The sequence below is a fragment of the Pagrus major genome, chromosome 11 (assembly GCF_040436345.1).
Source record: "Pagrus major chromosome 11, Pma_NU_1.0".
NCBI lineage: Eukaryota > Metazoa > Chordata > Actinopteri > Spariformes > Sparidae > Pagrus > Pagrus major.
The window spans coordinates 14,517,088-14,539,647 of NC_133225.1; the positions used below are offsets into that span (position 1 = coordinate 14,517,088).

Genomic DNA, 22,560 nt, shown 5'->3' on the forward strand with positions numbered 1-22,560 from the left:
CATGTTTACTTCAACATACATGTTTTCAACACATAACAATGTGATGATGTAATGACTTTTGTTTGTAGTTAGCACCTACATTACATCTGACAAATCGTTACAGACCTGGGATTTGTATTTATGACAGTGGTGTTGCACTCACAAACTGTGGGGCACCAATTTCTACATAATGTTGCTTTAAATGTGAGTGTTTCCTGACAGTGAACAGGTGGACTGGATCATGCTGCATGAACGAGATAGAGGAAACACTTGGGGGAAAAAAATGTCAAGCTTAAAGATAGTGAGAATGGATGCATAAAAATAGGAATATTGACATCGGTGTATGGTTTTGTCCTCGGTGCAGAATCGTGGACTTTCTTATTACATTCAGAACCACACGGGTCAACACCCATTCCCATCTTTTCCTCTACATCCGCTACTTTGTATCAAAATAGCATTTGCTAATGTGTGGACCATAGAGCATTTTCAATTCAATTCAGTTCAAGTGGCTTTATTGGCCTGGCCGCATACAAGATGATGTTGCTAAAGCACATAAACTATACAATCATTATAAACATAATTCACAACAACAACAACAACATACAACAAACACTATCTTAAATAATTCAGAAACATTTACTATGAAGCTTGTTTCTCTCACTTTATGACAAAAGTGAACATATTTTGCTCACAGCACGACAGACTTGGAGATCACAACTCCACAAGCCATATACTGAAAGATTAACGCGAGGCTAAAATACAACATTTAAAGGCACATTTGTGAAGCTCTTTTGTGCAGAATATCCAAATGAATCTTGGAGTCTCATTCCTGTTTCTGTTAAAAGAAAAGAAAAGAAAAAGTAGATGTTAGAGAGGGCCGATCTGGCGTTGGTACTGTTGGTAACAACCAGAAGGGGGCAGAGAAAACTCAGTTTTAAATGTACTCCTTGTACTGTAACACTGAAGTATCATGTTCCATCACTCCCCACCCCAGATATTATTCTGTTTCACTGATGATTTCAGTTGCACAGTCTTAACTGGCAACTGGACAGTTTTCATATCCTTATTTTAATGCGTTTAATTCTTCCGTTTGCAAACATGCAGGAAGTCAAATAAAGCTGCCAGCCAGAGTTAGTGCATGTGAGATTATCTACTCAACTCAAGTGTGCTGAACTAATAGACTTGGGGGTAAACATGGTGTTTGTCATGCAAACAGACTTAACTGTTAATACACACAAATGACTCTTCTACACACACGGCCGGGTGCAGCCAGTGAGTGGTGGTGCCCTGGTATTGACTGCTGCTGGTGGGGGGGGGGACATCCTGGCAGCTTGGAGTCCTGCTGGTGTTAAGTCATGCTAATGTTCCTTCAGTCCCAGCAGGGCTCGTTAAAGTCTCACAGCTTTTGTTGGGTTGTAAGTTTTGTTAGTTACATATTTTTTAATAACACCCACCAAGTGTGCTCAGTGTGTGTTCACCTCCCAGTGACACGGAGGTGTTGACTAATATGTTTGGACCTGTTTGCTTTTTAGTCGGCTTCAATATAAATCTCTCTCAGATATGTGAGGAGGGTGCACTCTGGGAAAAGGTTAAGTTCTTGACAAAACTGAGCAGTTCAAGTGTTTGTCCTGCGGGGGAAAACTGAAGTGCATGCTGGGATGAGATCATGTAGGGCTCTCATGTATGTGAGGATTTCAGAAGTGATCCTCAATTAAAGCCACAGCCTTATTGTAGTGCTTTGAAATCCATCATGTCCTTGATTCAGTCCAGATTACTTCAGATAATGTGGTCAGGTGTAATGACAGTCATTTGTTTCAGGTTTTAACCCATTTTCCTTCTTTTTCTTCATTCTTCTGAAGTGTTCCTGACCTGGCAGAGCAGTTTTATGTCTGGTTGTACTGTTGTCAGGCACCTCCTCCTCCTCACAAACTTTGTCTCCTCTCACAAAAGCCATAAAATAAGTTGGTTTTCAAGGCAGGGAGAGCAATATCAAGCAAACCGCCGCGAGGTTTTCTCTCTCGCTCTTTGCACGCCTGTGCGTAAAAACTTCGAGGCTGACGACGATCAGATAGCCAGAGAGGAGCCAGACGAGGAAGTCGGGAGGAGGGACCAGTGCAGTGGCGTGGCGTGTGTGTATGTGTGTGTGGAGCAAAGAGTTTCTACTGGATTCTCCGGACGCCTCCAGCGCTGTGAAATCGGAGGATCTCTGCAGTTCTGCTTTTGTATCCAAGGAAGCGATGCGCACAACAGGACGCACGACTCCAATGCTGCCGCGCGTCTGCTGAGAAACAACCAGCTGTCTTTTTAAAGAAAGTTACACACCTATGCTGTCAATGTCAGCACAGGTAGTGCAGAGGATCCCGGAAGAACTCGTAGTGCAGGTTAGCAGGTTATTTGCATAGCTTGTGCTTTCTTTACCATAGCGAGCAGGCGCCGATGGACTTACTTAAAAAGTAGTTATTCGCTCTTAAAGTCGTCGATTTTTAAAGTAAATGACCGAGAAGAAGATGAAGGAGCTGAGGAAGAAGAAGTTGTACGTGGTGATGGACGTCATGTGCGTTGTAGTTGGTAAGTTATGGACGCCAAGTACAAAACATAATCTTTTATCTAGGAATTGCTCTCGAGTGTTGTCAACAAGAAGAAAGATGTGATCTATGTGTTGTCAACACTCTTGTGTTGTTTGTGTGTTGTGCACCCATGACAGCAGCTCAGGGATTCATCTAAATAATGTGATCTCTGCTTTGTTTGTTTATTTACGCGTTCAAATTACATAAAAACAAGTTTTTAATCAGATCCTCGGGGCAACGCAGAAGCTATTCTATCCCAGTGTCTCCTTTTAGAAGGCAAATGAAGTAAGTGGATTTCCATGCCTGAGTCCAGCTCCACGAGAGCAGCCTGTCAGCCGGTTTGTTTACGCTGATCCCAACTGCAATATTGTCCAGGCTGAAATGTGTCACAGGAGTGGAAACATGATTCTCACTCTCCTCGCGGGGCTGCATGCTCCATCCTACACACCGAGAGAGAGAGAAAAAAAACGTTGCAGGACTTTACACAGCCTCAGGAAGCTGAATGTTTGTTTATGGAAATCCGATATGCATGTGTGCGCCCCGCTTATTCCTCATTTTCTTCAATTCTTTGTCTGCCAGGAATCTTCTCAAGAATGTCCCCACATCCCACATACACTGCATTTCTCAAAGTATTGCTTCCACATTGCTCCACAGCCCATTGTTTTTCAGACCTTCAGTTCAGATTAATGAATAATTTTGGCTGTTTTTTTGTTTGTTTTCCCATTTCTGGAGGATCTAGATCACATCATGACTGTGCAAGTTTTTGTCTCTTTCCCTCTCTGGGTAATATGAACCAATAATGACATGTCGGAAAATGAATCATATCAGTGACACACACTGTGGTTATAGTCAGTCAACATTTGCCTTTAATCTTTAATGAATGGAGCAGAATATGAAATGTTGTACGGAGGACCACAGCGTCATATGAATGGCCATGAAGCATTTTATTAACTGATATCAAATTGAACAGTTAAACAGTAATTAATAAAAAAAATAACTATTCCACAAATAAATAGATTAAATAACTAGATATTTTTCTAATTTAAAATTTAAACAGGCAATAAAGAAGATTTTGAACAAATATATAAATAAATACAGGAGTATGAGTCCGTTAATAACTAGAATGGCACTCAGTAGAGCACATACCTCTGCCAACAATCCCCTTTAATTCAATCAAGCCTAATCCACTCTCAAATTTGATAGCCCTGTATCACTCTAAATGTTTGGACCACTCATAACTGCTTAACCATAATTCTGGATCTGCACCAAAAGTTAATGGGTTCTATTCTGGGCCGAGATCCATCCTCCATCCAAGTTTCGTGGAAAACAGTTCAGTAGTTTTTGTGTAATCCTGCTGACAAACCAACAAATGGACACTGTGGCGGATGTAATTAGGTCAAATTTTGAAAAGGCTTAATAACACTTTCCAACACATGACACCTTTGGTCCTCCCAAGTGATAATAATAAGTGTCTGATAATAACAAATGTGAGAGCTCCTCACCGCCACCCTGCAGCCTCAGAGATCTTGCGTGTGTGTGGAATGTGCCACTGTGGCAGGACGTCGGTTTTCTTTATTAATGCCACAAGCCCTTGACAGACGTGTGTTGTGTAATGGTCTGGTGTTTGGCGGCATGCTCATCCCTTGTTGTGTCTATACTGGTGTCAGTTGTGAAGTTTGGAGGCAGGGATGATGATTAACGTAAGTGCTGATCTGCTCCGCTGTGCATTTTCAGTCCCCCCTCACCCCCTCTGCTGGCTTTTCAGAGAGCTTAGGCGTATTTTTTCCATCTGTGGGAACGTCCACAGACTGCTGAACTTGATAAGCCTCGCCATTTCACTGTCACAAGTCTGGGATTAACGTCTGAGGCTGGGTTGGTCGGTCAGGTCTGGGTAGCTGCGTCCCACTCTTTTGCCTCTCCCTTCCCTTTTGCCACCCACGTCACCCACCCAAATAATCATCAAGTCGACCCCAAGCTTATGTGAGGTTGCCCCAGCCATGTAATAACAACATGGTTGAGCTTGTAATCATCGTGACCATTTGCCCATATGGAAACAGAGTTTTTAGTTTTGGTTTTGTCTGCATTTTGAGGCTATTTACATTTCTTATTCTCTCCTCTCTGCTATTGCCTTTCTTGCTCACTGGTCGTTATCTTTGCTACATTTACCTCTGACTCTAAATATTAGTCTCCTGTTCTCCGCTTTGGAAGCAAAGACCTAGCAGATGCAGTGTTCTCGCAATCTTGCAACTTTAAAGAAAAAAAAATCCTGGATCTGTCCCTTTATCCAGATCTGAACCAAAAGTTAATGGGGTCTACTCTGAGGCGAGTCCCATCCTCCATCCAAGTTTAGTGGAATCCTCTCGGTAGTTCTCGTGTAATCCTGTTGACAAATGGACACAATGAAAACCTAACCTCCTTGGTGGAGGTAATTAGGTCAAATTTTAAAAAGGAGGTTATTAAAAACAACGTAAAAGATCAATAAATAATCATTCTAATTACCGTAGATTAATTAATGCTCAGAAAGCTTAATGACACTTTCTAACACATGATACCTGATGATACCACAAAGCAAATGTTACATGTAAATATGCGACTCACCTGTAAGTCTGTTCATTCCCATGAGAACCTCCGTGATCTGTGACGCGTTTGTGAAAATCCTTCTTACGTTAGTCAGTTTGTTGACAAACTGCAGCAGATTTTGGACAAACTGACCAGGCTGTTTTTGTCCTGTTGATGCTCCATGCGCATAAAACAGGGAAAATGAGCTTCTCCTCTCTTTCTTTAGTGCCGTTTTTGTCTATCCATAAAGAAATGTGCTTCCTTGTGTTGAACTCTCGGGGCGTACATCCATAATTACGGACACGAAACAAAACTGTGTGGAAACGAGGCTTTGCAGAGCGATTTATGTGACGGCTCGAACTCAAAACTTCCATTCTTTTTTATCCTTCGAGGGGAAATTCGATTTGCTATTTTAATGATATTGGACGGATGATTGTTGTTGTGCACTGAAAGGTTACCATACCATGAGATAAAATATGTGCATACAATATAGGAAAACAACCACTGAAGCTTTTAAATTGAGAAATCTGACACAAAATGGCTGCCTAGAGCCAAGGAGTGGTTTACTGATACCTTAGACACAAAGTCTGCTGTATTATCTGCTTAGTTTATAGAGAAGAAACCCGTCTCATGCATCATGAGGGACATCTGAGCTGTTTTTGCTTTTCAAATATCTGCCGCTGTCTTGAGTTTGTTGTTCAGTGTCTTTCTCCACTGTATCCCTCCCTCCCTCTCTCCTCTTCTGTCTCTGTAAGTCTACACTCAGCACAAATAGATGGTGGGTGTTGGCTGAAAGCACACAGAGGAAAGACCGGGTTTAACCTCTCCCTGCCCACGGCTCGCAGTCAGAGCACTGCAGGTGTAGGTTGTTTTGGAGTCATAGCTCGCATTTCTGCATGACTTCTGTAGGCGATATGAATGGCAGCGAGCTGTGTGTTATGAGTGGTGTGACTAAACCTCCGTGACTCAAGGCCTGTTTGCACTCGTTGTGCTGTACATTGCGACAAACCTGTTCTGTTCTATAGCCTATAATGCTCTAGACACACACACACGTTATGTCCGCTGTATGCACAGGGAGCAGCCGAAGTTTAACTTTCCTGAATGTGATTTTCTTTTGATTTGCAGGGACACAACTGTGCGACAAAGTTGACATTGAGTCATAAGTGTGTCACCAGTTTGTATTGTGTGTATGACTCCTGTGAGTTTTACTGGTTTGATTAGTTATAGATCACACATAAAGAATAAGACAGTGGGGTTTCTGATTTTCCTTTAAAGCGTGAACAAAGCTCTGAACTGTTCCCATCATTTAATTTTCACCTTTTTTGTTATTTCGTGATACAGTGAGTTTGCTCCCAAAGCTCCACAGTTGTAAAACTGTCAGAGTTGCTACATATTTCCTTCTGTTATTTTCATCGTATTAGAATGCGCTTACGTGCAAACATGGATGCCAGTTCGAGTGTGTCGGTGGTGCGCCGTCGTTGCCGCAGCGTCTCCCGGGAGCCGGGCCTCTCATGCGGCTTGCGTTGGGAAGACTGATTGTCCCGAGTTCTCAGAGAAAGGCAGTGAAGACACTTGATGGGAATGGTTTTCCTCAGGAGAGCTCTGTCATGGAAACTGAAGCCCTTTGAAACAAACAGGCATGTTCCTCTGAGAAATATGAGCCCAGTTTATTTCTCCTTCTCCTTCTTCTTCTTTGTGCTCTTGTTTTTTTCTAAATATCTTAACTGTACAAGGGTTTCTGGTGAACGGGTAAAGTTTTTTATCAATCTTAGTTTAAAAGTGGATGAGGATCTTTTGTCGTGGTTGTTCAAAAAGCATTACCATATTCATTATGAGGCATTAAAGGAGACGTTATGCTCATTTTCAGGTTCATAATTTTATTTTGGGTTACCAGTAGGCAGACAAAGCCTACTGGTAACAACAAATAGGTTTAAAGGTTTACTGTAAAATCTATCATTATTTTTAAGACATTCCTGAAAATTGACAGCTTTTAGCACCTTGCCTGCTGTTCTCCCGGCACAGATGTAGCTTTCATTGTCACCTGCCAACATGTGTATTCTTTGCAGTAAAGTTGGAGGGAAAACATATGCATGCATAGAGAGGGAGAAGAGAGAAACAATGATTACTTTCAGACAGGGGCAAGAATTTAGGAAAAGGTCACTGGTGTTGAGTAGAGTTTGCATTTCCATATGTAATTATACCAGAAAATCACGATATATTTGGCAGTGGTATGCAGATGTTAGTGAACTTTCAGAGAAGCTCAGCACTGCTTGTGATAGCTCCAGTCTTTAACTCCTGCCGACCTTCATGTTTTGAGGTTTAAACCTGTGCGGCTCACTTCTTTGATCCCCACCAAACCCAGACTCTTTGATTGCCGGCCCAGATTTAGCTGCCCTCCCACCACTTCGTGCAACCTCGCCTGCCACCCCGTCTCCTTCCGCACTGCTTGGAGCTAAGCATGCGTAAATGATGCTCGGAGCGCAACAGCGGGATTAAAAATAAAAGAATGGGCAGCAGGAGCAGGATTTGGTGTGACCGGTGAAGTTGGGCGTTCCTCGTGTGAATTAGAATTCCAGAGGCCAACCCCGACAGAGGTTGTAGGCTCAGCACATACCTTCCACATTAGTCAGTCCAGCTTGGGGTGAGACAGTCACAAAGAGAGAGAGTTGGCTTGTTTTGTTGCCACAAGACATCTCTTAAAGGTCGAGAACATCACCTACGTTGAGATTCGATGCTGTAGGTTTTCTTGCTGTCATCTCAACAAAGCAAACAAAAGAGAGCAGGAAAGAAAAAGAACAAGTGGAAACAGTGACTGCAGCTAGAAGAGAAAAAAAATGCCTGCCTCTGTCCTCGTCCACGGTGGGAGGGGATGAGAGAGTTTAGAGGCAGAGTCAGAGTGACACAGGGATGAAAAATAAAAGAAGCAAGGAAGGGCGTTAATCCGAGAGGAAACACGAGCTATCAACAGAAGGATAAGATGGATTAGAAAGGGGAAGAGAGAGGCAGAAAGAAAAGAAGAGGACAAGAGAGTGACCTTCTCGCTGGAAAGACGAGAAATGAGAGTGGAAGAAATTAGATGGAGGAGCAAATGTTCCAGCTGTGACCCTGGAAAGTTTTAGACCAAACAGGGCAGCCCCGGGGCATGAGAACAGCCCTCACAGGCCTTACACGCCTTGCAAATATGCATAATGAAAACCCAGACTGTATGTTTTTCAACTTGAGGAGAATAATTGTCCATCCACATGGCTTCGCAGGTGCAGCAGGTTATGTCAGAGAAGCCAGGGCAAGTAGGTGTGGGGTGCTCTGAAACCATTAAAATAACTTCCAGATGATGGTGGCAGTTTGAGTCCAGGCAAACAGAAATGTGAGAGGGGACGAAGACAAGAACGGAGGTAGAAAGAAACAACGAGACAGAGGGAGGCAGAGAGAGGACGCAACAAGCCTCGAATCTCACTGCGATTGTGGGCCAAATGGTCCCGCGTAATTGCACATCTGCCGAGCTAAATAAAGCACCGTCCCATTGAGGCCTCTATATTTACAACAGAATGAAGAGTGTGTGGGAGGACGCTGCGATCAGGAGAGTGACAGTCAGACAGATGGAGCTGCAGAGAGAAGAATGAATGACTTTGTAATAAGAGAGACTATGAGAAAAAAAAAAAGAAGCAGAAAGGAGGATGTGAATCAGCACTGGAGGAAGGAGTGAAGGAAAGAGTGCGGATCTCTTCTCACACTGACATCTTTGTTTGTGCTAAAATCTTCCTCTCTTCAGCAGGGGGAGACACTGAGGTGCCACTGCGAATGAATGCTAATTTGCGGCCAGGTAAATGAGAAGCCTTAAACTTCCCATAGTGCAACCAAATCCTCTAAAATGGGCCTTCCTTCGTCGAACACAGGAAGCACGAGTCCTGCATCCTGTGACTTCAAACAGACTCCCGTTAGAGGAGATTTCTGACTGGCAGCTGGAGATTAGGTTTCTGGCTACGTTCCAAACTGGCAGCGTTTCCCTGCCCTGGAAGCAGGTGTCTAGAAAGAAGATTCTCCTGGATCTTGGATAAATACCCCCACCCCCCGTCTTCCTTACCTCCGTGTGGGTTTTCTCCACCATAGATTTCCGAGTTTAGCTCAAGTCAGAGACACTGCTCAGTCTTTAAGTGGAGGCAGCTCTGGAGCAGTTTCAGTTGGGTTGCGGGGTTGTCTCGTGGTGTCCAGTAGACCTATTTTGTCTGCCGATGGGTCTATTTTTGCCTGAGTGGCTAGTTTGTTTCTTGCAGATTTTATCCAGACAGGCACTGCATCATGAGACTCTTCCACACAACTTAGGTGGTACCACATGATCTGCCCACGACTGCACTGTAAATACTCTTTACATCATTTTATTTGAGCGCTTTAATTTTCATCCAAACTTTTTAATTTATGACTTACAAGTGTCAAGTGCTTCATTTATGAATACAGAAATGAAAAATTCATACTTTTTTTACAAGCCAGGGGAGGGTTATTCAAGGCCAGGTGTCCTTACTTCACTCAGTCGGTTTGGCACACTGGCAAATCCAAGTTTTGTAAGCATAAAAACACTTATAAAACCCCTTAACGTATGTTTAAACAGATAAATACAAATGATACTTGAGAATGTAATGATGTTGATGTACATTCAAAAGCTATTTATCCTTCAAGTCGGTATATTTCATTAGCTGCTGGCACTTCTCTTTGAAGCTTTTCTCTCTTAATTTCCCCGCCGCTCCGCTGTGATTAATGGCCGCGCTCTGGCAAGTGTTAAAAGCTTCATAAAAACAGGTCGACGTTACTACGCCATGTGACTCCAATGTAGAAATAATTATGTCCCTCTGCCATTTTAAAGTGACATTTACCATGCTGTTATAAGTAAATAAACATTCCCCCAGACTTTAACCATGCCAGCCTTACACAAACCTTTAAATCCTGCTGTGATGTAGTTATAATACATGTCAGTATCCGGTCAAACAACTCTGTCCTTTGCTTTTGTTTGCAGTGCCAGTTTGTTTTTAATGTTGTGCTAAATGCAAACAGTCCACACTTTGTAAAAAGTTAGTGTTGGCTGACGGAAGATGTCGAGTGGAAACAGATTTCATGTCACCATGTAACGACGGCATGTATGGATTTGACCCCCAAAGAGGGGCGGTGCTTGTTTTCATGTGTGGTAATGTAAACACTCCGAGAACATTACGTTCATAAATAATGTTTCAAGGCAAAACATGCCATGTACATTTGAGCCATGACAACACTGGATACATGAGAAGTCTGTAAATGTTATATAAATAATAATATGAAGACATATATGGAGGACCGATACTGCCCAACTCACAAATAAATAAATGAATACACCAATTATTTCACAAAAAATGTTGTCAATGATAAATGTAGGCGTTAATTAATGTATGAAATGTGACTTTTGTATTTATTTTCCTTTGTATTAATGCTCCCTTTTATTTATTTTCACATTTAATTTTTCAATTCATTAATCAATTCATTTTTAAATGTATTTCTTTATTTTCGTATTTATTTCTATAGCCTATTATTTTCCTTTAGCATTTTTATTTTCCCAACATACTGTATGTATTTATGTGTTTTCGTTTTACATTTCTTTATGCATTTCTGCATTCATGTCTTAATCATTTCATATTATTTGTGGTGCATTTTAATTGCATATTAGTGCACCTATTAGGCCATTGATTGATTTATTTTTGAAAACAAAAAAAACAAAAACTGACCTTTGTAGAATACATCAGAAGCTTGGAGTCACAGTAATAACTCCTGTAGTGACACTCTATCCGGTACAGCCCTGCATGATTTAAGTCTAACCATTTATCGTCGATGGTGACATGGAAAGGTAAGCCACAAGACTTTTTTTAAAGACGTACTGCTGCGTTTCTTGCCAGCTGGAAGCAGGATGCAGGATACAGATGTAGTAGCTGCCACCCAAAAGCCACATCAGTAAATCCATATCAGGGCGCCTGAGGCAGGATGTTTGTTAAATACAAGAGACCCCATATTGTGCTGTTGTGACACACAGGATTTTGTTGGTGTTAAGAGGAAAGTATGTGGAGTGAGGCTTCATGCACCCAGTCACGTCCTGACTGGTAGATGTGTAAACAGTGATCCAGTTGGCGTCAGTGGGAAGTTACTGTGCAGGGACAGGTGTCCTCCAGCTGCTGCTGCTCACAAAGAGACAAGGCTGTAGTAGAGAAAGGGGGAAGGTGGTGCCAGTGCGTCAGGCAGGTGGTTGATGCTGAATTTGCCTATAGGCACTAAAATGTCTAGTTAAGAATGACTGCTTGTGTTGTACAGCTTGTCATCATGGATCAAACACAAAGAGCCCTTTTTTTCTTTTGCATGTATTTGTTTTTTTTTATTTTTTTGTTGTCGTTGTTTTCCCTGGGTCTTTGGTTTTTCTTTACATATGTGTAATCTATGAATTTCATATGTAGAACTGTATAAAGGGACGTGGAGAGTTTATTTCCTCATATAAATAAGAAGTAAAAAGAAAAAAAGGGGGAGAGAGAGAGAAAGAGAGAAGATACCAATCTCATGAGATAAAAATGTATAAATTAGTGACTTTTAAATACTTTTGGTGGTTGAATTCAGCCTCCCTTGTGACTAACCTTTCTGAGTCTGAACACAGTATTCACTCTGACATTTTGCATTTCCCTCTCATGTATTGTTTTGTAATTTGCATCTTGGAAAAGTGTTGAAACCTGCCAGCCAAGCTTTCAGTTAACTTCACTGAACGTTAACTGATAAGGCAGGTGTTTTTTTACTTGTACATCTTGTGTCGAAACATTGAAGTGGGGAGTTGTGATGCCTCCCTTTTTCAAATGTCAAAAGAAGATTAGAGGTTTTCGTGTGTGTTGCAATCAGCTGGCATCTCTTGTTGTGTTTCGTCCTTCCCTGTTTGTCGAGTCTAAACCGAGCTCCACCGAGGTCGGGTTACCAGGAGTCCAATGTGCAATGTGTGTTTATCCTATAGAGCTCTATTGTTTATTCTCCTCTCGACACAAAGCTTCTATTTTGCTGCTGCCCTTCGTTACCGAGCCAATGAGACTCTTTGTCTATATGGTGTCTGTGTGGAACATGTGTGCAGTTGGCATGTCGCTAAACAATGTCCGCACTCATCTCAAGTCACCTTGGATATATGCGATGTCAGACAATAGCGACGTCATTGTGCAGGTGCCATTGTGCATGGTTGTTTATTGTGGGTTATTCGGGGAATTTCTCTTCTTCATTAGTTAATTAGTGGTTTATTACGACATCACAGCGCTTGGACAGTTTGAGTCATAATGGGTTTTTTTCTTAGAATCAAAAGTTTTAGTATCGCAGATCACAAGTTTTGTCATAACTCAACGTATCAGCATGTTATACTTCCTTCTTTACATCCTTTTGAACTTTTTTAGCATTCAAGAAAAAAAAAAGCCACATGTTTAAGTCAGCACTCATACATTTACAGTAGGCTGTTGTTCCATATCCATCATGAAGGGTGTTACCGAGTGTTGACCTCAGCTGAATCCTGATCCACCATCCACTTGTATATTTTCCTTCAGTCTCAGCCTTCAGCGCTGGTCTCTCATCAGTCAGTCTCGCTGGACGTCCTCCTGGAATTATGTCAGCTGCAGACATTTTTTGAGAGAATGGGAGGGGTGCGCTGCTCATTTACACAGGAATGTAATACTATTGGTGAGGGCACTTTTTCAAGTGTGTGCAGTGTTTTTTCACGTCTGTTTTTCTTGCATTTAGTATGTGGCCGAAAGGCATTTCCATAGTGGCCCCAAGACTGTCTGTCTGCCTGTTATGGATAGTGGTAGTGGATATCAGGGTGGAGGGTACATTCCTCAGTCGGGCTGCAACTCATGACTGTTTATATCAGTCAGTAAATTGTTTAGAGCTGCAACAATTTATCAATAAATCGATTAGTTATCAACAATTAAATCAATCGCCAACTGTTGTGATAATCATTTAATCAGTTCCAGTAATTTTTTAAGGGAAAAAAGTTTCTGATTCCAACTTCTTCAGTGTGAATATTTTCTGGTTTCTTTACTCCTCTATGACAGTAAACTGAATTTTTAATTTTTAATTTTTGGAAGAAGTTAAAAGGTAAAAGTAATTTCTTAACAAGTATGAATGTAATCATTCCAAACATGTTTTGGCTGATTGCTGCATTGTCTTCTCAACATGATGAAGTCAGTGTAACGTTTAATCATGCTGTCAGTTACAATCGACTAATGAATATCAACTTGCCACTGTAGGAACAGTGTTTACTAAGAAGCGATCCATAATGTAACGCGTCGTGTGTGTCTTAGGTGCGCTCCGGTACTTGAACAAATAGCACTACACCCCTGTAGAGCAGGCACTTAAGTGATTAATCAAGAAAATAATCAATAGATTAACTGACAATGAAAATGGTCATTAGCTGCAGCCCTGTGCCAAATGGGAAATGTAAAAAATAATGACTAATACCCATCTCGAGCTACCAGAGCCAATATTTTAAAATTGAGTTACACTCGAAAACAACCAACAGCGACATTAAATGGAAAAATGCGAACAAGCTTTAACTAAAATGAATATGAAGTAAACATATCTGTCTATCAAGTTAGGTCTTCTTCCCACACACAGTATCTACTAAAGTCTTACTCAACCCACCATTATAGGCTTTAAAGTGGGTTTTTCAAAGTTAGAGGATATGGTCAGTTACAACGGATTCCAACAGAGAAAAGTTTTCATGGCGGGGGGAAAAATAACATCCAGAAGAACCTCTTAAACTACTTGCAGCATAGTCCTGTTCTCACTCAAAAAACACTCATGTTTTTCTCAAACTCTGTGTTAAACTCTCCTTCAGTCTCTGAAACCAATTTGACTTGACCTTTAAAGAAAAAGAGCATCTGCAAAATGTATTCGTAAGCTTGTTTAGAGCATAGGTCTTAAAATTTTATATTTCACTCATCATGCACACTTTTACATCTAACCTCAAAATGCAGGGATGTGGCTTAGAGAGAGAAAGAGAGGAAGTATTTTGGGGGAGGATGTTTCCGAACAACTCAAGGACATCATCCGTGCACTCAGGAGCTGTGAGCGGCTATATTTGGTGTTATTTTTGGACAGAGCCACATCATTCAAAAGAGTTGCAGCCGTGTGTGTTGTGCCTGCTGTAATTGGTGTAAAGTCTTGTTTATACACACTTGTGTCCACTGGTTGTGTGCGATGTTGATTTTTACATATGCCCACATGCTATTTTTTGCGCTGTTTATTTCTGTAATTCCTCGCTGTGCATTTCTACCCTCACATTTAAGTACTGCATGTTTTTTTTTTTCTCCTAGTGGGTTGTTTTCATCATTGTGATTTCAGACCTTGAGGTCCTGCGGGAGAGAGAAAACAATTTAGCTATCCTTAGAGAAACATTTTCACTTCCCGGCTTTGGAAATGATGTAATGTCTGCAGACCTTCAGAAAGCGAGACAAATATGTTATTCCAAAACATTTTTCTTAGATATTGGTGTCCATTAACTTGGAACAACTTCGTTCCTAGTCTGTATGCCCAGTTATAATCTTGGCGGTGACCAAGCATCATACGTCACTGACATAAAATACATTGATCTCATTTCACCAAAAGCACAATTTCTCCAAATATAGTGAACATTCACCTCATCTGTCTGATTTGTTTTCGTTACAGCGGCTTTGCCCTTCATCATTATGACCGTCGTGTCCAAGCCATATCAACGAGGGGTTTACTGTAACGACGAGAGCATCAAGTACCCATTAAAACCAGACACCATCACCCATGGCATGCTGGCAGCTGTCACCATCTCCTGCACAGTCATCATTGTAAGTTCAGCCACAGCATCAATCTCCCCTTTCTTCTCACAGGGAGCTTTATTACGTATCACTGAGGTAACGGCAAAATCATGGAAAGTTTACAGGACTTCGCTCATTTAACAACATCCTGTGCTTTTTGCTCCATTACTAAATAGCCTTCAGGAATTGGGCAAAGTGTTCATGTATGAGGAGGAAAAGTCATTTCAATCTAATGAAGCAAAAAAGGGAAAAAAAATGGAACAAAGCTTCAGAAAAACTCTTTAATTGTTCTCCTTTTTTCCTCAGATTTCCTCTGGAGAGGCTTATCTGGTCTACAGCAAGAGGATTTACTCCAACTCTGACTTCAACCAGTATGTAGCAGCACTCTACAAGGTAGTGGGCACCTTCCTGTTCGGAGCAGCTGTTAGCCAGTCGCTGACTGACCTTGCTAAGTACACCATCGGCCGCCCGAGGCCTAACTTCATGGCCGTATGCGCCCCCAAGGTCTGCACGGGATACATGCAGGGGATCAACTGCACTGGCAAGCTTCAGGACGTCACAGAGTCCAGGTAAGAGGAGAATATCTCAGAATTATACTTGTATCACACGTTTCTAACAAGATTTTACAGTTTTAAAGGAGACCGATCATGCTTTTGTTTTCCTTTCCTTCAGTTTATTATTGGTTCTTGTGCATGTAAAAGATCTTGAAAGTTAAAAAGCCCAAAGTCTCGCACCAACAAAGCTCCTCTCTCAGAAAACACTGCTCTTGAAATACCTCGCCACTTGTCCCGCACTGAATTCCCTGATTCTTTGACATCCATATGTCACCATGTCACACATTTGCATAATTTATGCCTATATTCACGTCAGAAGTGAAGCTTAATGGAAGCTGAAACCATGACAGGGCCAACCGTAGACAGGGTGAGCGGTGCTGGCTCAGGCATGCGTGAGCTGACCAATCAGAGGACACTGGGTATTCGGGAGGGGGACCTTAAAGAGACAGGAGCTAAAACAGAGCTTTTCAGACAGAGGGAGAATACAATGCTGCTACACTGGACAGGTTGAGATAACTGCTGTGTTTTTTGAGCATGTAAACCTAGTTGTAAAATGATATAGGCCTACCTGAAAATGAGCATAATATGTCTCTTTTAATATTCTGTGACACATTAAATTAGATTTTTTTCTCTTCTCCAGATTGTCCTTCTACTCTGGTCACTCCTCTTTTGGGATGTACTGCATGCTCTTCCTTGCGGTAAGTACAGCACATGATCACTAAAAGTCTCAAGACACGGTGTAAATATGCATCTCTGTGTACAGTAAACATGAAAATATCTCCATGCAAATATCTCAGTGTGAATCTGGGAACACAGTCCCCAGATGGGCTCATCTGACAACAGGCTTACGCATCTGGATCTGTCCTCCAGGGGTAATTGTCGAGAGGAGAAAGGGCTCATAGAGGTGGTTTGTGCCAACGGACATAAAAGGACAAGGCAAGAGTTCAGAGGAAAAATGTGTATACTGAGAGAAGTGATCTGGAGACCTCCACTGCCTCTCTTCCCAGCAATGATGAAAGCAAACCATGTGCTGTGTTGTGTCTTCCAGTCCTATCCACTTCATTACCCTTGGCCTCATCTCTTTGTGTGAAAAGCCAGGCAACAGTGCTAGACAGCAGGCTTCAGGAGGCCAAGCAAAGCAACGGTGCTCAGTTGAAAGAACATTTGAAAGAAAAGACAGAAAATCTCAAACTAGTGTCCATTCCTCAGTCTCTCAGTCCTTGCTCTCCATTTTACCTGGAAAATACTGCAAACAAATCGAGCTAAGCCGTGATATCCAGCCTGTGTCCTGCAGTGTCGAGTGTGCAGAGTGTGACTCTGTGGCGGGGTCTGTGGTGTGATGCCAAATTTTGCACCTTCAACAGCAGCCCAGCAGAGGCCCAGAGAAGCCTGTACTGTTGCCAGGTTCATAATTTTTTGGCATCTGCTGGTTTCCAGTAAAAAAGGGAGTTTCAGTTCATAGCAGACATAAATTAGATTGGTACTCGACACCTTTTTACTGTTGAATCCAATTTGAGGCACATACCAGCCACTGCTTTTGCATTGAGAGGCACACTCAATGTCCCAATCATTGACTTTTTTGTTTTTGGTCTTTGGATGAGATACCTTTTAGCCTGAAACCTGATAGGACGGGATATCTATTTAAGCAAATATAGAGATGGCTGTGCAAAGCAGAAATTTGACTGCTGCATTACTTCAATGCTTCGTCAGCATAAAGAGTTATCTTTACATAACATTATGTTAATTAGGGCTGCACAAATAATCCAAATAGTATCAAGAAAACGTGTGTTTGGTGCAGTACCAGTGCTGAACTGAGGATGTTAGAGGAGCAGGGGCAGAGAAAATAAAATGGGCAGCGCACAGAAAGCTGTGATACATTTATAGTGAACTGGAAGGGCACCCTAGAGGGCACTTCATCATGTTTAATCTACCATAGGGGCATCCAAGAGGGCACATGGGCAGCATTTTTTCGAACATGGGGGCACAAGGGAGGCTGCAAATATGATCGCTCCCACTAATCGTATGTCATATCACAATCATAACATCTGTAAAATTGATCAATTGATTTTTTTACCATATCGTAAAGCCCTAATGTCTACATTCTTCAAACCTTTTATGGTGTGAAAACCTTTAAGGCGACCAAAAAAACACTTGTTATAACAATATGTCAGTAAAAACCGCAAGTTATCCCTGCCTAAAAACATGGTCTCTCCCACTGATCTCTCTCTTTTCTGTCTTTTCTCCCCTCAACCCCACCCCACGATCCACCACCCTCTGCTCTTCTTCCACTCTCCAGCTTTACGTGCAGGCGAGACTTTCAGCTAAGTGGGCCAGACTTCTCCGGCCCACCATCCAGTTCTTCCTGGTGGCCTTCGCGGTGTATGTGGGTTACACCCGAGTCTCTGATTACAAGCACCACTGGAGCGACGTCCTGGTGGGGCTGCTGCAGGGAGCACTCGTTGCTGTGCTCAATGTGAGTCTCCAAGGCAACTAACTTCATTCAAGGGAAACACCGCAAAATTTCAGAATTCCTAATTGATGTTTCCACTATTGAAGACTTCTGATCTGATCTGAGATTTTATACTGAAAACACAATGATGTCATCAGCTCACGGCTTAAAAAAAGTAAGACTTATCTCAAGAAATCATGCTCACACAACATGTTTTGACATGTTGTGTGAGGTAGCCTTCAACCTGATGACATCTTAACCATGAGTCTTACCCCTGTGGTTTCTGGCTTATGGAAAAGCAAACACGGGCGGGACGGTCCAGATCATAAGAAATATTATTTAATGGAAATCCTTCTGTTAGTGATACTCCCTTCAATGGCGAACAGCTGCTGAAGAATCCCTTCTTCAGCTTTCTTTCAGTCTCACTGTGAAAATCCGCATAGACAGGAAGCATGAGGGTAGTGTGACAGCCGCAAAGTGTGACCTGACACAAACCCACACACTCACACTGGCATGTTCTCAGGCAATAAGTCCATTCTCCTCCTCACTTCATCCAGCTGGGCTTCTTTATTGTCTGGCCACTTCCCTGTTTTGAGTGAGCCGCTGTCAGCACCGCCTTGTGGAAATTTTGGAGTGGTCGAGTGTGTGTTTGTGCATGTGTGTGTATCCGTGTGTGATTAATTGTGAAGTGAGCCCGCGCCTTTGGCCTTCACATTGCTGTGCGCAATTAGAGACCCTCCTGGGCATAGTGTTTTATGGCCGACAGGGGTTGCGCCTGCTCTCTGTGTGTTCCTCTCAGATGTGTGTAAGTGTGAGTGTCACTTAACAGCTGTGCACGAACCTGTCCAGACATATGTAATCACAGTTTCCAGCCCTGCCCTTACCTCCTCTGTATCCCTCACATGCTTTTACAGCAATCTCAGTGTGAAAAATATCCCCTGTGAACAAAGCTAACCTCCTCTCCTCTCCTCCCCTCTGCAGGTGCACTTTGTGTCAGACTTCTTCAAGAAGCGTCCGCCACGTTGCACTAGATCTGACGCAGGCGATAGCGAAGAGCCGGAGAGGAAACCCAGCCTGCAGATTGCAGACTCCGAACATGGCAACCATTACAACTATCACCACAATCCAGGCCCCGTGTGATAGCGGATGAGGCTCGGGAAGAAAGGCTGCAGCCTGCAGAACCCAAACCTGTGTGATAGGGTCCAACTCTGGGCCTTCAACCTTGATTGTGCAGTCAGCAGTGTTTAGATAACCTGGGTCACCTGCGGTCCTGACTCTGTAGGCTGCCTGCTGCAGACTCCTGATGCTATGTGAGAAGTCCTATGAGTGTGAGATGTTTAATCTTAGAGTGTCTATATGAATTTTGCCACCAGCTCTTTATATGTCTGTTTAGAAGGAGTAAAGCTAAGGATCTGGTCTGTAGCTTGCAGCCTCCAAGCCCCCATCTTCTTCCCCCTGTGTCAACCACTCACACCCTACCTACTCCCCAACCACTGGACTGACTGAGGGGGCTGCAACCCATCGCAAGGTGCCTGAGCCCCCCCTGAAAGACACCATGATGACCTCCTTTTCTCCTGTAAGAGAGAGAGGAGTATATTGTTTTTATTACATCGTTGTTGATGTTGAAGCGTATGTGTTTAAAGCTGCATTAAGTGAAAGACTCCAAACCCACAGTGACAAGGCTGTTATGATACACCAAGCGATTGGTGCTAATGTGTTAGCAACCAAGCTATACACACAGCTAAAACAGAGGACTGTGGGTCTTCTAATGAGAGTCCTCCCGGCCAAATGACAAATGTAGGTCTGATGTTCACTCGCCTTTATGCCAAGAGAAAAATATGCTTTTTTTGGCTTGAAACATGGTAATGATACAGGAAATAGCTGCCTACAGTTTTATATAATAGGTCAGTGAGAGTGGTTGGGTTTCAGCTGTATAGATGGTCTGAAAGTGCCTGAAAACCTCAGAAATCTGGGGGCGGGAATTTGTTGATTCACAGTGGGATCGGCAGTACTAGCAGCTCTTTTACTTACGGGGAGCTCTTTGATTTAATGTTAACATCAAATTTATCGCTTAATGGAGCTTTAACATTTTTTATGTTTTGATTTTTTTTGTATGTAGGGTGCCAAATTTGTTGGCAGTAGTGAAAAAAAAACAAGTCAGAAGAAGAAAGACAAGAATGTTAATATTTGTTGGTAAAAGCACAATTTGTTGATTGATTAGCTTCACTTGAGTGCACCTTAAACTGGCTTCACATTAGAAGAGTGTTGCAAATCATAACAAATTATTGCAATGGCAACCAGTTCACAGTCGATGAGCTAGTTTTCTCCGTAGATCATGCCACCCTGTTGGCAATAAAGCTCCAAAACTCAAAATGTCAGCTGCAGGCCAACCCCAAAGCTTCTTTGAAAAAAGATGTATGTCAACTTAACCAACACGCCAAACTAGCATCTGAAAGTAGTTGACAATAGTTCTCCTAACTGCCACACAAACAGGTCTGGGTGAACAATGTAATGTTTTTAAAAGTGACTACACAGGCTTGTCGTGTTCGTGATCGATGACTCACACTACTTTGATCAACTCTGATTCACTGGTTCCAGTCGAATTCAACTCCCAGCAATTATTCTTATTGGGCGTCGTGTTGTATCACTGTGTGTGTCCAGATAAAGAGTTTGACTTGCTGAATCAGCTTGATGGTGCCAGCTAGTCTGAAATTTCAACTGTGGGGAGGAAATATAATGAGTCTTAAAGGGTAACCTCACCAATTTCCACATTAAAGGTCCTGGGAAATACAGCTGCATATGAGACAAAAGAAGTATAAAGCCTTTTGTTGCTCCAGAGTAAGCTGCATTTGATCTGATAAATTGCCTCCAGTGATGCATGGAGCTGCATTGTGGGTAATGTCCATCACTGGGGGTAATTTAGCAGATTACATGCCGCTTTATACTTCTTTCTTCACTTACCCCCCAAGACCTGTAAACACACTTTAATCTGAAAAATTGGCCGAGGTTACCCTTTAAGGGTAGACTTGATGTCCAGGCAGGGTTTGATTCACCCTCAAATTTAGTGATGCTTTTCTAAAAATGTGTAAATGTAACTGTGGAGTTTATGAGTGACTTGTGTTTCCCTTGTGTTAAATGGACTGCAGTGGTAGAAACCATTGATGCAGACGACTTCAATCCCTGTTGGACTATAATGTGTCATACCACTACTATATTGCCAATCAAATCTTAAGGAATTTGGCCTCTATATTGTCTTCTTCGTTCAGTTTTTTTTATCTCCAACTATAATAATCAAAGAAGGATGAGACAGCCATTTTGAAAATGGTGTTTAATTTATTTTAAATACAAGAAGTTCTTTATCTACTCTTACAAGGTTGGAAATGCCAGCGCTGTTTTTGTGCAATCACCCCTGCTTGCCACTATGAGCCACAAATAATGTATGTACTAATGCTATGAGACATGTTTCATGTTGCGTGAAGGATGTATATACATGCTTGTGTGTTTGTATTTCATGTGTAGGTACATTTTTAATTTTGCCTGTACAGTGTGCTTTGGCCTGTGCCTTTTCAGACTGGTGGCTGTTGAAGTCGCCACACAAACGGATCCAATTCCAGGTCCAAACATAAGCCAGATGCCTTGGCAGGGCTTTTAAAGGGCTGTTGTAATGATAAAGGGTTACATACCCAACTGTGTTTTTGAAGCTAGTAACACCGCTCCGTTGCCACTTCAAAGATTCGTCTGTGTTCCTTTTCCCCTTCCTGTGCTGATAGATGGGGTTAATTTGTGAATAAGGCCTCCTGTATAGATCGTGTACAGCATGCAGACCCCTGGAGGACTGACAACACATCAGACAGACCACAAACCTGATGGGGGGGGAGACAGGAAGACAGAGAGAATCTCACCTGGTAGTGATTGTGAAGCCCTGAAGCTGAGCTGCGACTAGAGAAAGGCTGGGTACTTTTAGGGGAGGGGTGTGGGGTATCCCATGGTGAACTCCAGTCCCCGGGGTCTTCTACACATTAAAAACACAGATTTATAACAAGAAACAGCTGGAATTGGTTGCAGTGAAGTGCCCCCCCTCTTTTTGCTGCCTACATCTAAATCATCTGTGTATTCCTGCAGCCAGACTAATAGCCCAAATGAGGATGTAGAAACGTCATGTGTTTGATTCCCCTCATGGTAACTGAGGTTCTCAGCTGGTGATGTGGCTCCATGTGTTGTTATGCTTTATTGAATTAGTGCCTTAAAGTAGGCACTGGTTGGCCAGCCTCCTGTTTATATGTCAACTTGTAGGTATGATTTGTGTTTTTTGCTCTTTTTGTACATAGATTATATCTATAGGCTCTAAAACAAAGGATTTTAAATAAAGATATAATCCACATTGAATTAAATTGTTTTGTTTTAATTTATACATTTAATGTGACTGATGTTATGATAGACTGGGATGGGTAGTAACAGATAACATGTAATCGGGATTGTGAAATCAGATTACAGAAAATAAGTGCATTTAATCAGAACATGTTAATGTGTATTGAGGTTATAGTTACATCATCAAGAATTATTTGATACATTTTTCATTTTGTTTTTAATTATGGCAATTTCAAAATTATGAAACTTTAATGACCAGTGTTGCTTTA

The 22,560-nt window shown here is 42.1% G+C and overlaps 1 protein-coding gene across 1 annotated transcript; it reads left to right on the top strand.

Annotated features, from left to right (window-relative positions):
* Nucleotides 1-2,064: 2,064 nt before the first annotated feature.
* plpp2b (phospholipid phosphatase 2b) lies at nucleotides 2,065-22,306 on the top strand. The gene is made up of 6 exons (XM_073477047.1): nucleotides 2,065-2,547; nucleotides 14,799-14,950; nucleotides 15,227-15,489; nucleotides 16,115-16,172; nucleotides 17,771-17,947; nucleotides 18,905-22,306. Exons 1-6 carry the CDS (start codon nucleotides 2,472-2,474, stop codon nucleotides 19,061-19,063), a joined length of 885 nt encoding a protein of 294 aa, XP_073333148.1. The 5' UTR covers nucleotides 2,065-2,471; the 3' UTR covers nucleotides 19,064-22,306.
* The last annotated feature ends 254 nt before the right edge of the window (nucleotides 22,307-22,560 follow it).